Source organism: Lepidochelys kempii, chromosome 2 (assembly GCF_965140265.1).
Source record: "Lepidochelys kempii isolate rLepKem1 chromosome 2, rLepKem1.hap2, whole genome shotgun sequence".
Taxonomy (NCBI): Eukaryota; Metazoa; Chordata; order Testudines; family Cheloniidae; genus Lepidochelys; species Lepidochelys kempii.
The window spans coordinates 189,989,189-190,004,437 of NC_133257.1; the positions used below are offsets into that span (position 1 = coordinate 189,989,189).

At 41.8% G+C, this 15,249-nt stretch overlaps 2 protein-coding genes across 5 annotated transcripts in view; one reads left to right on the forward strand and one right to left on the reverse strand.

Moving 5' to 3' along the window:
• The first annotated feature begins 432 nt into the window (after positions 1-432).
• On the forward strand, positions 433-9,369 carry SNRPD1 (small nuclear ribonucleoprotein D1 polypeptide). The gene is made up of 4 exons (XM_073333165.1): positions 433-614; positions 2,495-2,571; positions 4,899-5,090; positions 9,187-9,369. Exons 1-4 carry the CDS (start codon positions 601-603, stop codon positions 9,261-9,263), a joined length of 360 nt encoding a protein of 119 aa, XP_073189266.1. The 5' UTR covers positions 433-600; the 3' UTR covers positions 9,264-9,369.
• Positions 7,808-15,249, reverse strand: part of SLC6A20 (solute carrier family 6 member 20) — a 41,516-nt gene continuing 34,074 nt past the window's right edge. For all 4 annotated transcript variants that reach the window (XM_073333158.1, XM_073333157.1, XM_073333155.1 and 1 more), the window contains 2 exons: positions 13,517-13,682; positions 7,808-10,785 (listed from right to left, as the gene is read on the reverse strand). In XM_073333158.1, the coding sequence (XP_073189259.1) occupies positions 10,639-10,785; positions 13,517-13,682 (313 nt within the window). In that variant the 3' untranslated portion in view covers positions 7,808-10,638. The remainder of the gene's footprint in view (positions 10,786-13,516; positions 13,683-15,249) is intronic.

A 15,249-nucleotide genomic window follows, 5' to 3' on the forward strand; every position in this document is an offset into this window, starting at 1 on the left:
CCTGCAGGGCCCTGCTGACGCTTGGGGCGGGCTGGGCCCTCCCGCAACTCTCCACGAACCCAAGCGGGGGCAAGGCACCCGGGGGGAGGGGGGCGAGCCGGCCTAGCAGCGCCCCACCCAGCCCTTAGCAAATGAATAAGGGCTGCCGGGGCGGGAAGGGGCCGAAGGCTGGAGCCACTCTGTGAGTGCGCTACCTCAGGCCTCCGGGCCGCTCTTACGGGGAAGGCTCTAAGCGGGGGCTCAGCCTGACCCCTGCCGACCCAGAGCCCCCGCCCCCGGCGCTGCTGCTGCCGCCACCGCCACCGCCACCGCCTGGCTCCGGCTGTTCGGCGCTGCCCGGCGGAGATAAAGGGCTGGCACCACCGCGCAGGCGCGTCGCCAACTCGCCCCGGCTCGGCAGGCGGCGCTTAAGCCCCGCCTCTTCCACTCATATCCGGGTGCGAGGAGCGTCACTTCCGGCCAGTGCGTTTCTTTCATCGAGCGCCGGAGCGGCCTGGTCTGAGGCCTCCGCACCGAGCTCAATTTTTTTTCCCTTCCCCGCTGCCGGGGTTGCCGCCCTGTGGTCCCGGCCGGCTGGCCTGACGCCCCTGCTCCGCCGCCATGAAGCTCGTGAGGTGAGATGGGCCCGGATGGAGGCGGATTGGGGGTTAGCGGGCAGCGGCGGGAAAGGCGCGCGCTGGGCCGGAGCATGAACCTTCCCCCGTCTCGTGCCGCTCTGGCTGCTCGCGCTCCTCTCTCTTCCGCCCCCCCCCCCTCCTTCCCCCGCTCGCCTCGCGCCGCTGTCGCCCCGGGCTCCCCGTTTCACGGCGGGTGCGAGCAGGGGCCCAGTTGCCGCCACGCCCGGAGCAGGTGCCGCCTGGTAGCGGCCCTGCTCTCGAGGAGCCGGCCCGGGGGCGCGAAGGGCTGCCAGGCAGGGCTGTGCCAGGGAGCCCCCCTCCCCCTACAGCGCGCACCTAAGCCGGGGACTCGAGGGTGGCCGCTCCCACCCGCCCCCATCCTGCCCCACTCCCGCAGCGGGGGTTGCTCCCGTCCTCCTCTCCCCCCGCGGCTACTCCTTTCCCAGGCACCCCCCTAAGGAAACTGATCTTTAACATCACGCACTTGGGTTGCGCGTCTCTGGGTTCGGTTTTTAGCTGGATAGTTCTTGCTGGGCTCTGACCTTCGCTCTCTGGTTGTGACTCCATGGCTACTTGCGCTTTCTTCCTTAGCCAGCAAGCAAACATGACTCCGGTTATTGATTTAAAAAAAAAAATGCCATCGCCCAATCTGGTGTTGTTATTTCCCGCGTATTTTAAAGCAGCCCTCAGTAAGTTGTACAATTGTTTACTAGCCAGAAGATTTATTCTCTGGTAATTGTGAGTTTGGGGGGAATAAGGAAAAATTTGGCTCGCTTCTCAGAGCTGCTAAATTCAGCAAGAGAGGGACTCCCTACTCCCAGCTAATCCACATACAAAAAGCATTCATGCAGTGCTTGTAAGTGCTGCTATGTCAGGGCATTCCCATCTGTCATATTTAACTTAAAAGAAAAAAAAGCAAGTATGGCAGTGGATTTGTAAAAATCCCAATTGCTTCCCTTTAAAGCAATGTTTAAAGTGCTAATTAACCCCATTAAACAATAATTCAAACATTTTAAAAAACTAAATTATTTTTCACTTTTGGTACTGTTCACTTCTTGCACTTCATTCAGATTGTACAAATGAAAATAGGTTAGTTTCTTGTATTGTCGCTTTCACTTTAAGGTTCATAAACGTTAGCACAATTCAATGGTGTTTGCGCTACAATGACTGTTTCATGCAAATGAGTTATTTAACAAATATCTTTACCATTGACAGCTTTGTAAAACCATTTTTAACTAAACAAATTTTGGGATAAACTAGCCTGTCTCTGTTTAGGTACTGTTGTCCTAACTGTAAGAACAGTTGATAATGGAAGGGATTGCTAAGGGAGGTTTGTGGAACCTCCTTCACTGGAGGTTTTCAAAAGGAGGCTGGACAGCCATCTGTCTTGGGTGGTTTAGACAACATATCCTGCATTTTGGCAAGGGGTTAATGGTGCCTTCTAGTGCTATGATGCAAGTAATGTACTTGGCTATTTGCACCATAGCGGTAACTATAGCTGTTATATTTATTTTGTTAAAAAGCAAAGTTTGTCTTAGGTGATGGGTAACCAGCAAAAAGCAACTGCTTTATAATGTTTGACTTCCAAATAAAGGTGTAGCAGACTTGTACTTGGTATGTTTGGGGATTTTTTGGAGCAGTGTTCAGTCAGGTTGCTTGGCAAGGATGCTCTCTTGCATGGTTTTCACTGTTGTGGTGTTGTTGTTGCAAAGCCTCAGAGTCCATACAGAATTACTTTTTTGCAATATTGTGAGGTTTGAGATCTCCCCTGCTTTGTGCAATATGCATGGCAGGGCCTGGGTACTTTCTGAGGATTATTCATGTATTATGATATTGGAATGGAAGTTCTATTTTTCAAGTACACTTCTATTTTGCAGGTTTCTAATGAAATTGAGTCATGAGACTGTGACCATTGAACTGAAGAATGGAACACAGGTGCATGGAACAATCACAGGTATCATATTCAAGAAGTTGGACCCTAAACTAAAATAATTAAGGAATTGATAGACAGTGAAAGGAAAATCTGTTCTCTTCTAAAGAGACTCCACTGTGACAGCTAAATGAGTCTCGTTAAGAGATGCATTTTGTGAAATACTGGGTGACAAAAAGTTTAAAATCACCCCACAACCAGTAGCATTAGGAACATCAGTTTAGGGTTCTTCCTTACTCGTATATTTGTGGTGAATGTTCAGACTGTACATGTCATTTAAAGACCAGCAACAGGCAACTAATCTAATGTATGAGATGTTCTCAAAGTTTTAATAACATGGACCACATCTGAATAAATACTGTGTTGAGGACCACCCCCTGTCTCTCACTGGGGCTTACTGTGTTTGTTTTTTTTCCCACCCTTGTGTTCTGTTATCCTCTCTGACCTTCCCATGCAGGTTTCTTTGCTGCCTTCTGCTCCTGCATATGCTTCTTGATCCCTTAGTTCCTTCTGCCTTGAATTTGCTGCTAAACTGCGTTTTTCCTTTCTCCTACATTTCCACTGACATTCTTCTTCATGTAGTAACTAGCATCTCCAGACCCAGGTGGTGGCTCTTGTTTCTTCTCCTCCTTTATATAGAGGCATCCCCTACTAAAGGCAGGTAAAAATGAGATAAGTTATCTGTATTTACAGGCAGCTGAGTTCTTATCAAGAGCCCAGGTGCATGTAGAAGCAACTGGAAGCATGGCCATCACTCTGACCTGCCAGCTCTTCATAGACCACCAGGAAGTGCTTTGAAGACTCATAGATCATAATTGGTCACAATAATAGACCGGGGGCAAAATGTCAAATTTTGTAATATTGTTTAATATTGTAATAAGCTTCTGTATTGAGATTCTGGTCTGTTGGATTATAATACTGAGAGCCAGGTACTCCTGAATTGTAATAATTGGCACACCAAAGTGGCTTAGGGGAATCTCTTTTAGGTCTTGTCTATTCACAAAGTTGCACTGGTTTAACTAAAGGTGTGTTTGGTCTACCCTCAAGTTTTACTGTGGATGTTTGTGTACAGCCGTCAGTAAGGGGTGTGATTTTCTTTTTTTAAAGACACAGTTATGGCAGTAAACACCCTAGTGTAGGCAGTTATACCTGGATAGCTTATTTTGTTTTGTTGAACCACAGTAAGCTAGTCCGGTGTAAGCATGTTTATAAAGGTATAATTTCGTCTACAGTAGGGCTCTTTTTCTGCTGGAGGTACCGGGTTTATATTTCGCTGATGACTAGGGCCCTACCAAATTTACGGTCCGTTTTGGTCAATTTCATGGTCATAGGATCTTAAAAATAATCTCATGATTTCAGTTATTTAAATCCACAATTTCACTGTGTTGTAATTGTAGGGGTCCTGACCCAAAAAGGAGTTGGGGGGTCGCAAGGTTATTGTAGGGGGGTTGCGGTGCTGCTACCCTTACTTCTGCACTGCTGCTGGCAGGGTGCTGCCTTCAGACCTGGGTGTCCAGCCAACAGTTGCCACTGTCTGGCTGGCCAGCTCTGAAGGCAGCATATAAGTAAAGGTGGCAATAATGCAACCTCCCTAAAATAACCTTGCACGCATGCCCTTCTTAAGGGAACCGCAGCCAATGGGAGCTGCTGGGGGCAGGGCCTGCGGGCCTGGGCAACACATGGCTTGGAGGCCCCTCCACTGCCTAGGAGTTGCAGGGAGGCCATGCCACTGTGAGCTGGGGAGCCCCCACCCTTGGCCCCACCTCAGCCCTGAACCCTCTTCCACACACCCAAACTGGTGCTGCTGGCCCAGCCAGAAACAGACTGCAGAAGTCATGGAGGTCACGAAAAGTCATGGAATCCATGACTTCTGTGACGTCCATGACAGACTCACAGCCTTAATGATACGGTCTTTAATTAAGCGATCATACACTTCTTTTTTTCTTGCAGGACCACTGCCGAAGTTGAGTGCCAGGATGAGTAAAGCTCAGTGAATAAACCAGGGTTGTGCAGTCAATGAGTCTGTTCGACCATTGCCTCATTAGCTGTTGAAGGGGGAAGGTATTTAGAGAACGATATAGGGGACTACAGGAAGAGAAAGGATGGTCTTGTGATTAAGGCAGTTGAATGCTATCTAGGTGAATTGGATTCTATTTCTGGTTCTACCAGACTTACCATTTGTTGTCAGATTTTTCCACAGATAGCTACTAATTGTGCACCTCCTTTTCAAATGTAAGTCTCGTAACAATGTCCTTTTGAAAATGGCATTACCTAGCGTACTAAAAGTAACCAATTTTTTGATGCATTTAGTCATTCTCTTCCCTAAAATTTGTCATCCCTCTGTGTTTCAGGAGTGGATGTCAGTATGAATACACATCTTAAAGCTGTGAAAATGACACTGAAGAACAGAGAGCCTGTACAGTTGGAGACATTGAGTATTCGAGGAAATAACATTCGATACTTCATTCTGCCAGACAGTTTACCTCTGGATACCTTGCTAGTGGATGTTGAACCAAAAGTCAAATCCAAGAAAAGGGAAGCAGGTTAGTTTGTGATTTCACGTTTGTTTTATTCCAGATTACTAAGGGGGTGGTTTGTTTGCTCCATAAATTAGTACTTTTATTGAATCTGAAGTAATCTTTAAAAAGTTTTGAGGTTTCTTGTCCTCTAGCTGGAAGGCACTGGCAGTTTGTAGATTATTTGATGTTCTGATCGCCTTAAACATTGAGTTTCACTGACTTGGACACCCTTCTTAAATTCTGCATAAATCTGAAATTATGTGTATGTGATGATATTATACCAATAAAATAAAAACCAGCAGGATCTTATTAAAGGGAAAAGGCAAAATACCACATTTATTGTGAATACAGAAAGAATCGTAGTAAGCAGTTAGTTATAGCTATAACATTCCATTCAATCTCATATTTATTCACACACACACACACACGTTCTGCAAGGTTGTTATCATAGTTACCTTAGAGTTGCTCATGCCAAGCCACTGGCCAGGTGCCCTGGACATGAGGAGGGAGCAGGGCCTTGTCTGATGCTCCTGGAAGTTGGTTTGCAGAATCAGACCCCCAAAACTCTCACTTTCTAGAGACCATTTTTATAGGAGCTTCTTCTTATGCCAGTCTATGGGAATTGCTTCATCATGCTGTTGCTGAATCAATCAGCAGATGGCACATTCCTGACGGCTCCGTGCTGCCAGATATTATCTTGTTCTTTGGTTCTCCCATTCTTGAGGCTGTTGGGTGGATTCCAGTCTGCCCTCCGGAGGTCCTCTGGTTATTTCCACTTGACGCCTTCTTCAGCCGATGGACACTGGATTCTTAGGCTGGCACCTCCCTGGTCATTCAGTTATTTTTCACACCAAGCATCCATCCACATACATCCTCTATCTCTATTTTAATCACCATTGTTAACAAAGCGAGATGAATACAACAAAAGGGCGGGGAGTCTCTGGGTGCTGTTTCTGTTGTTACAGAGTATTGCTTTGAGTCTCTCTCTGTGTGAGTAGTTGTTGTTACAAAGAATGGCTTTGAGAACAGACTCTGTCTTAGAATGTACTAACACAATTAGCAGCTTGCAAGTTTCACACACAGAGGGAGAGAAACAGTACCAAAACCCAAGAGACCTCTTAATTAGTAATACCCTGGAATTTAAACTATGGGGAATCAAACTCATTTGTGATTTTAATACAGAACTTCTTTAATATGATCCAACAATGTCCTACCAGAGAAGACATTTTTTTAAGTTGGAGAAAAAAATAATTTCAAAATGACTTGAAGTTCACTAGTGTGTGTGCGCCGCATCTGTTTGCGCTATTAACTTCAGGTTTTGTTTCTTAATCTCAATGAGCTAGTACAGAGGGGACTCTCTTACTATGATGAGTGGATAACTGTGGAGTTGTGTGTTACAGGGGAAAAAATGAACCTTTGGATTCTATATGGTCCCTGAAGATCTTAACTTTCATGATAAGCCTGGGATGTTTTCAGATAGGTAGACTTCTGGCCCCAAATCCCATCTACCTCATATTTTCACACAAGAATGTTCTAAATTTTTCCTCAGACAGACAGTTCTTAAACAAAAAAACTTTTAGATAGCATTAAAGTTGTAAATAGAGGGCTATTAATTTAAAGCCACACTATGAGAACTTTGTTGTGACAAGAAAAACTAGAAAAAGAGAGAATTTGTAGTTTTAGAATTCATAAACAACTTTACCTGTGTGCTATGTTTTCACCCACCTGATAAGGATATGCTTAAGATAACTTCACATAAAGCTTTCAAATCATTGACTGCTCTTGGAAACAATAAATTCTGTGAATGGAACAATGGTTTGCTTTACAGAAATGTTGGCCTCCTTCTTTCCCCCTTAATAAATAGCATCCTAGCCTGGTTTGATGAATGTAGCCCTCTGAATATCAGAGGGGTAGCCGTGTTAGTCTGTATCCACAAAAACAACGAAGAGTCCGGTGGCACTTTAAAGACTAACAGAGATTTCTTTGGGCATAAGCTTTCACGGGTAAAAAAACCCACTTCTTCAGATGCATGGGTTTTTCAGAAGTGGGTTTTTACCCACGAAAGCTTATGCCCAAATAAATCTCTGTTAGTCTTTAAGGTGCCACCGGACTCCTCGTTGTTTTTGTAGTACTCGTAGATCTCTGGCCTGTACATATTATGTAGATTGTATAAAGGGGATAAGTGAGCAGTAATGGAGTTTGGGTTCTCTAATTTATATTAATAAGATGATTTCAGGGTCTGGACAGTGTAGCTCTAGTCTGTGTAGGCATATTGATAGGGCTCTCCACAACATTGAGACTCCCCCACCCACTATGAATATCTGTTGACCATGTGGGAAATAGAAATAGGAGTCAGATTTCAGAGTAGCAGCCATGTTAGTCTGTATCCACAAAAAGAAAAGGAGTACTTGTGGTACCTTAGAGACTAACACATTTATTTAGGTCAGTACATGAAGGATAAGTTACATTGTACCATATGGGAAGGTGAACTAGAGAATGATCTTTGAGTCATATGCGTTAGATGATGATTTGTGGCCTGTACTGGAAACAAATGAGGTAGCTAGATAGTAGTTTGTTTCTGACTTAATACATTGAGACTGTGACATGGTGGGTAGAGTTCAAGTTATTGGAAATCTCAATCATTTTTGGAAATTGAGTAAAAATAGCTTGTTCCTGAGTACCTCTCTCAAATTTTGTTTCTGCTATAATTTTTTTAATTTTTTTTGTTGCGATCTGAATGGTTTTGTCTAAAATCTTTCAGTAAATTACCTTTGAAAAATAGGTAAAGAAATTTCAACAAAGCTTTTTTTTTTTTTTTAAACTGGTGATATCCATTTCAGGTTAGTTTCCATAACATTTCTTGTTCATCGACAAGATCAATTGATCAGAAATCCCAACATGTATGACTGTAATATGTAATTAGAGCTATTTATCTCAATTTGCTAATCCTCCATAATAATGCACCTCACTGATGTTTTATGAAGACAAACCCATTTTTTTTCAGATCTTCACAATACTCAATCTTCTCAAACCATAGTTAAACATGCAAAGCACCATGATTAGAACATGCAAAGCACCATGATTAGAACACACCTCTAAATGGTTATGGGGTCATACCCAGCCTCCTTTGGGTGAAATTGACCCGTGCCCCTTGACAGACTGTCATGAAGCCATATGATTGAGGCACATTTATTGCTTCCAATTCCCATTGCTTAAAAGAGGCAAGTGCCTTTTGTATGGGATATGCCTTTTTTGAAAGTCTCTGCCTAATGGGATATATAAAATCTGTAGTAGCTTGGTCAGTAGTTCTGTCAGGCATGTATTAGGAAAAAAAGACATGCCAACATAGCAGGTAAATTTGTTATGAATGTATGAATAGGATCTCATTTAGCATGTTCTTTCCTATTCGATACTGTAAATCAGTTGGATGATTTCCATCTTTCTTGAACTAAACTGTTGAAGCCAAGAGATGGCCAAAAATTGAAAAATGCTCAGCACCCAACATTTCTTATTGAAAACAGGAGCTGTTGAATGATCAGCTCTTGAGAAAATGTAGCTACTTTTTATTTGCCTAAAAGAAAGTTGAGCAGTTTGGAAAACTCTGGCCTGTCTACACTTACACATTTTACACCTACCTTTGCCTGCTTCTTTGCCATACATATTTTGTCATAGTTAATAAGTTATATGAATAGGGTGTGAAGCCCACAGCATTGTAGCATCTTGTGTATTTAAATCCCAGTTCCTGAATGGCTAGCTTTATTCAGAAAGAGAGAGAGAGAGACAGGCACGTGTCAAGCTTTCATATTCAGAAAGCTAGTATATGCCTTTGTTTTCAGAAGTGAAAGTAGACTTGAGAAGTGTGAATTATATAAGTTGTTTGCATTTTTTTTTAAAAAAATGCAAAACTCAAGTGCAAGGGAATTGAAATAGAGGGAAAAAAACCCCAAAACCTTTGGTGTGTGTGAAATTCAGTAGCATTATCACAGTCTGGTATCCAATTACAAGTCCTGTACGATAAAATACAATGTCTTTTACACTTGATACAGCATACACTTTATTTGAAATAAACTCTATTCAGGTGTAAAAGTTAACTTGTTCTTTGTTTTGTTTGCTTGCTCAGTTGCAGGAAGAGGCCGTGGCCGAGGCAGGGGCAGAGGCCGTGGCCGTGGCAGAGGAAGAGGGGGACCTAGGCGATAACTTCTCTCTCACCACAGATACATGTTACAAAATTCTAAGCAGTCTGATATTTTTTGTACAGGTTTTGTTTACAATGTCAATTTTTAATAAACACAAATGTGAAAAAGTTGTCTCTTTTGTCAGTTAAGCCCTGAATGGGGTTTGTATTCATTGTATGCAATAGTAGAGCATTGGTGCGGACTAAGCATGCCATGTTACCTTTGTACTTGCAGTTCAGCCGAGAGAGTTTCTTTTCCTAGTACATACTATAATTTCACCTCTAGCTTTTCTCTGACCAGGAAAGCTACTTGTTATGTTGTAATACTCTTCAATCAAAATGAACATTGCTTCTTCCTTTGCAAGACACCTACTGTGTTCTATTAAGGTCACATAACCAAAATGTGTACTTAGAGAATTTATACTTTTAAATGTTGTGTTTTGTTTAACATTGCATTTCAGGGTCACTTCTTCTGTAGTTCTAAACAAAAATTAGTACAATTCTACTATCTAATAGAAATTTAATGTAACACATCATGAGTTCATTCTGTTATAGAAAAAATTTCTCACAGGGAAAAATGGTTCAGGTCTATAAAACATTGGAATGTGGCAGAAGATTAAAATCAAAATACATATGCATGGGTGTGAACTTTGTTGAAGTTAGTTGTATGGTGTGAGGCTCTTGTGTTGAGTGGTTTGTGAAACTGTCACAGATGCATTTTACTGCTTAAAGGTGTGCATCTGCTAGTAACTCCCTAGAAAACAAGTACTGTACACAGTTGCATAGTGGAACTTGATATTTACTTCTATTGGAAACATAAGAATTGACACAGCTTATGCATAAGCTTAAGCTGTTTTGCTTTTACGTCAGCTCTTTTAAGAAATATTGACCTCCTTTACCTCAACATACAGATACTTCCTAGTAATTTTTTCTCTCAAATAGTAGACTGTCACATTCAGATTACAAAATTTGAGAAGTCAAACTATATATATAAAATTTCAAGAAACGCAGTCATGTATATGCATACTATTTTGAAGAGTAATTTCTAGTACTTGCTTTCAGATAATTGATGCTTATTGTTTGAAGTAGACAGTACTGCACAGTGAGAGAGAACAGCCTAACATCAGTTGTCATTAGCCAGTAATACTTGGTAACTTGTGCTAAGTGGCTTTTTGTGAGGTTTGTATATCAGTTAGAGACCCTCTTAAAGCTTCATCTGCTACAGAAGAGCTTTTTGAACCACTGTGGGAGCTGCCAAGAGCACTTCATGGTAAATACATCACCCAAGGTTCTGCAGATCTATAAATAGTTGCTACAAGTAATGGTTGCTGTGGTCTCAAAGATCCACACAGGTATTGCAACTGGTGATGAAGTTTTCATGAGTCCAGTTATGAACATTCATTCAAGAGTTGATACATTTCTCTTCAGTCTCTTCATAATAAAAATTATTATTGCACCTAGTGGTATGCACATTGTGGATGCAGCCACAAGTAGTCCAATAACTGCCAGGGCATAACTTGGATAGTCTTTTGTAACCAGTTCACCCTGCAAATAAGAGAATATTAGCATGAAGTAATTGTAGCCCTCTCCTCTTTGTAACTTACTATAAGAAATGAGATCCTTTACTGCCCCAAAAGTGTTGGATCTTTAATTTTTGATGGCTAGCAGTGATCTTAAATTTATGCACAGTTTTGCTAGAGAACAAAGTTAAGTTGTAAAGCAGATGTTTGTGTGTAGAGGTGGTTACTATACCTTGATGTAAATATCAAGGATTGGTGTGGACTGTCACTTCAAGAGACAGCACTCATTTTAGTCACTGAGTTTGCTGTGCACAATACATATTTTCTTGTTCTTACCAAAAACTTAACAGTCGAAATAAAGAATCATGAAAACAGTTATAGAAAGTTTATTTAGGCTAATGGGTTGAATCCCACAGCATTTTGTATTTCTTGCATGATTGATTTTTGTCGTGTATTTGGGCTGTGGCAGGTTGAGAGAGATGGACTATAGAGCTTCAGTCACTACTGACCTAGGCTGGATGTGAGCTGCCATCCTTGAGGCAAGGTACTAGTAGAGTGTGCCACACAAAATAAGTGAATGGTTTCATGTCAGTTCGCATACTTCCCAGGATAGGCCATTGCCTCAGTAATTTGACCAGAGGCCACATCCTGAACAGTCATGGAAACAGTTACCCTCATCCCTAGACTACACCCTACTAGATGGTAGAGTGGCCAGATGTCCTGATTTTTTTTTATAGGGACAGTCCTGATTTTTGGGTCTTTTTTTTTTTTTTATATATAGGCTCCTATTACCCCTTCCCCTGTCCCAATTTTTCACACTTGCTGTCTGGTCACCCTAGGAGATGGGGTAACTAGCATTGTTGCTGCCTGTGCTTACCTGTCTGTAGTCGCTGTGGTTATTGCTCCCATCAGCACCTTTTAAGAACATGAAGTTCATTGAAAGGTTTTTTGTGGTTTTTTTTTTTTTTAAATTGTAGGGTATGCCTATTCTAAAGACAGTATTAGTATGGCTCACTTCACTTCCTGTCTCTTTAAGTGGGAGAAAGATGCTGTCTTCATCATGAATTTAGAATAAGCCCTTCCCAGATTATGTATGCACATCTCTAAAGCACTCTGCTCTGAAGCAGTCAGAAAGTAAAGGTACAAGGTGTCACTTTTCCTGTTCGTGCCACTGTAAAAAGACCAAAATGTGTGGAATTCAAGGTTTAGTGGCATGGAGGAGTTAAAGCTGTTTTAAAAAAAAAAAAAAAAAAAAAAACCCCAAAACCTGAACTGTTTTTAAAAAATCTAAACTACATGGCGGCAGTTCTATTCTTACAGCATCACTGTGTCCTATAGGAATTAAGCTTCTCTTTTTCTCCCATGCTCAATGGAATTATCTGAATTCCAACTGTATCCTGCTAATTCTCCCTCTTTTAAATGTGTGCTCCCTTACCCTCTGACCCCGCACCATGCTGTATGAGGGTTCATAGTCAGGGGTAGTCCTCTCATTCTTGCCGTGAGTGAACAGAGCTGTGACCAACACTCCATGAACTAATCAATAAGGAGGCTGTTCAGGAGTGCTGTAAGTGTGCGTTTAGTGCTGGGCGTACTGTAGCTGACTGCTCTCAGCTTTGGTGGTCTGGGAATCAAGCTAAATGATATAATGCAACCCAGAGCTGCTGCAAAGCTATTCACAGCTTTCCTAGATCTCCACTATTTTCCCATAATGTAATTAGTGCTTAAATGGAGAAACTGAATGGAGGCCTGCATCTTGCATTCAGCAACACCATCTAGATTTCTCTGAACACTTGAAGGGGTTGTCAGCAGTGATACAGCCCATACAGCTAGCATTGTGTGAGACACTGCAATATACCAGCTGTCCTTTAAGTGTTGCCCCTTATCAGTTGGAAGTTGGCAGCAAGCAACAAAGCTTACCGTAACTGGTACAGGTCAATATTTGTTACAGATGGTTAACATTAAGTAGTGAGAAATGTTAGTGCTTATGTAAGCTTTTAACTTATTTTGAGGCCAAATTTGTCACTGGAAACTTTTCTCAGCAGGATTATTCCTTTCTGACATGGCACAATTGTGATCCTTGTCTCTGCAAAATGGTTTCAGTCTTGCTGCATTGGAATCTGCTGTTCTCCAGCCAACAGCAGAAACGCACACCCTTTCAGATACCCAAATTACCAGTGGCATGAAAACACTATAAAATTGATTACTTTCCTTTTAATAACAACGGGAACATGTTCTGGAATGTTATGAAATTAATATTTACTTAAGAAAATCAAATTGTTGTTTCTCTGTGATAAACATGTATTGAAGTACTTTTATGAAACATGTATTATGCCCACTGGGGAGAATGAACTGGATTGTGAATCATTCTATTGTAATTGTAATTAGGTATGTGGGAGCTTTATTCAAAGTACTGAAAACCTCTTGGTCTTTGTGAATAGGAAATAACATTTTCATAAATCGATCACTTAGTGTGGTATCACTGCTCTTTTTATAAATTTTGTGTTTGTTCAAAATACCACAAGTGATTCTAACTCTTAGATGAAAGTTTATTTGTGTGAGGGTTAGGGAATGCAGCTGCTTCTGCCTTCCATTAAAATTAAAGACCCATATTTGTTCCAGATTGAAACCTGCTATGTGAATTTTCAGCTGGTGCAATTTAAGCTGACTACCTCCACTCCTTGAATATACCAATAGCTCCGAGTCCCAATGGCAAGCAGGGACTGGTGATAAAACAAAGTGATAAGTAAAATAAATACCTGTGTGGCATCCCAGGCTTTGTATTGCAGGGTTCCTGTGCTGATGTAGTCAGTCAGGTAAAATATAAACAAGCTTATAATTAGCACAGGACTGGCAAAAGCCCACATAATTTTCCAATACCAGTTTGGCTTATGTCCGACCATTAGGAGAAGGTCCTTTTCAAATCTGTTGTTTAAAAAAAAAATTACACAATTTGTTGAACTATGCTACTATTTTTAGTTTAGATTTTGCATTAGTAGGTTAGATACTAGGAAAAAAATTTCTACCTGCAAAGGGCAGTTAAGCTCTGGCATAGGCTTCCAAGGGAGGTTGTGAAATCCACATCACTGGAGGTATTTAAGAACAGGTTTGACAAATGCCTGTCAGGGATGGACTAGGTTTCATTGGTCCTGCCTCAGTACAGGGGCCTGGACTTGATGACTTTTCAAGGTCCCTTCCTCATTGTATTTCTTGGCCAGGAAAACTTGGATGGCTATAATTGCAGACAGCTAAATACCATTGGCCTCTACATTAGGAAAAGGTGTATTTTGAAAGATATGAAGGAAAAAGGATTGTGGGGGCTTTCTAATGTGTAGGGCCTAGAGATTAATGTGTGAAGCCCGTTAACAAGTCCTATCTGAGTATGTACAAATAATATCATGTACCTAGGTGTGCCCTAAAACTATAAAGGACCAAATCTGCCTGTAGGGGAAAAGTGTGTGTGGCTAGGCAAGATGTGAGCTGAAAGAGACCTAGCTGCAGGGAATTTGGCTCACGAGGAGCATCTGCTAAGGTCAAAAGGTGTGTAATTTGTATTGAGCAGAAGTTAAGTGGAAAAGAGAAAGAGCTAGAGAAAAGCAGGTAGAATCGTTGTTAATTTTTCTAGCTATTTTTTTCATCCAAGCAATTCCCCCCCCCCTAAACAAAGGCAAAAAGTTCTGTATTCATTCAAAAATGTATGGCGCTCAGTTACCTAGGAGACAGATTATGGCCCTGGCAGACATGCTTAAGTAACCCATGTGGACAAAACTGACTGTCACCTTTTTTATTTTCAAACCTACAGGGAGTGTGTTTTTGGCACTATGCAGTACCATAAGATCCCTTGTGAAAATGTGTGGGAAATACTAAGCATGGGAGTCACATATTTGGTCCCAGGTTTTGTATAATGATGTAACATACATCTATGAACTGGATGTAGTAAATATGTTTATATATTTTAATGACTTAATTTAGATATACATAGATATTAAGGTCAGAAGGGACCATTATGATCATCTAGTCCGACCTCCTGCACAACGCAGGCCCCAGAATCTCACCCACCCACTCCTGCGAAAAACCTCTCACCTATGTCTGAGCTATTGAAGTCCTCAAATCGTGGTTTAAAGACTTTCAAGGTGCAGAGAATCCTCCGGCAAGTGACCCGTGCCCCATGCTACAGAGGAAGGTGAAAAACCTCCAGGGCCTCTGCCAATCTGCCCTGGAGGAAAATTCCTTCCCGACCCCAAATATGGCGATCAGCTGAACCCTGAGCATATGGGCAAGATTCACCAGCCAGATACCCAGGAAAGAATTCTCTGTAGTAACTCAGATCGCAACCCATCTAACGTCCCATCACAGGCTATCAGGCCTAAAAACTTAAAATTCACAGTTCAGCTAACCAAGTATAAACTTAACATATCAGAGGTGTCAGTATACGCACACGTGCCCCCCTGGCCCCTGCACTTATAGAACACATGTGCTTGGGTTTTGCAAT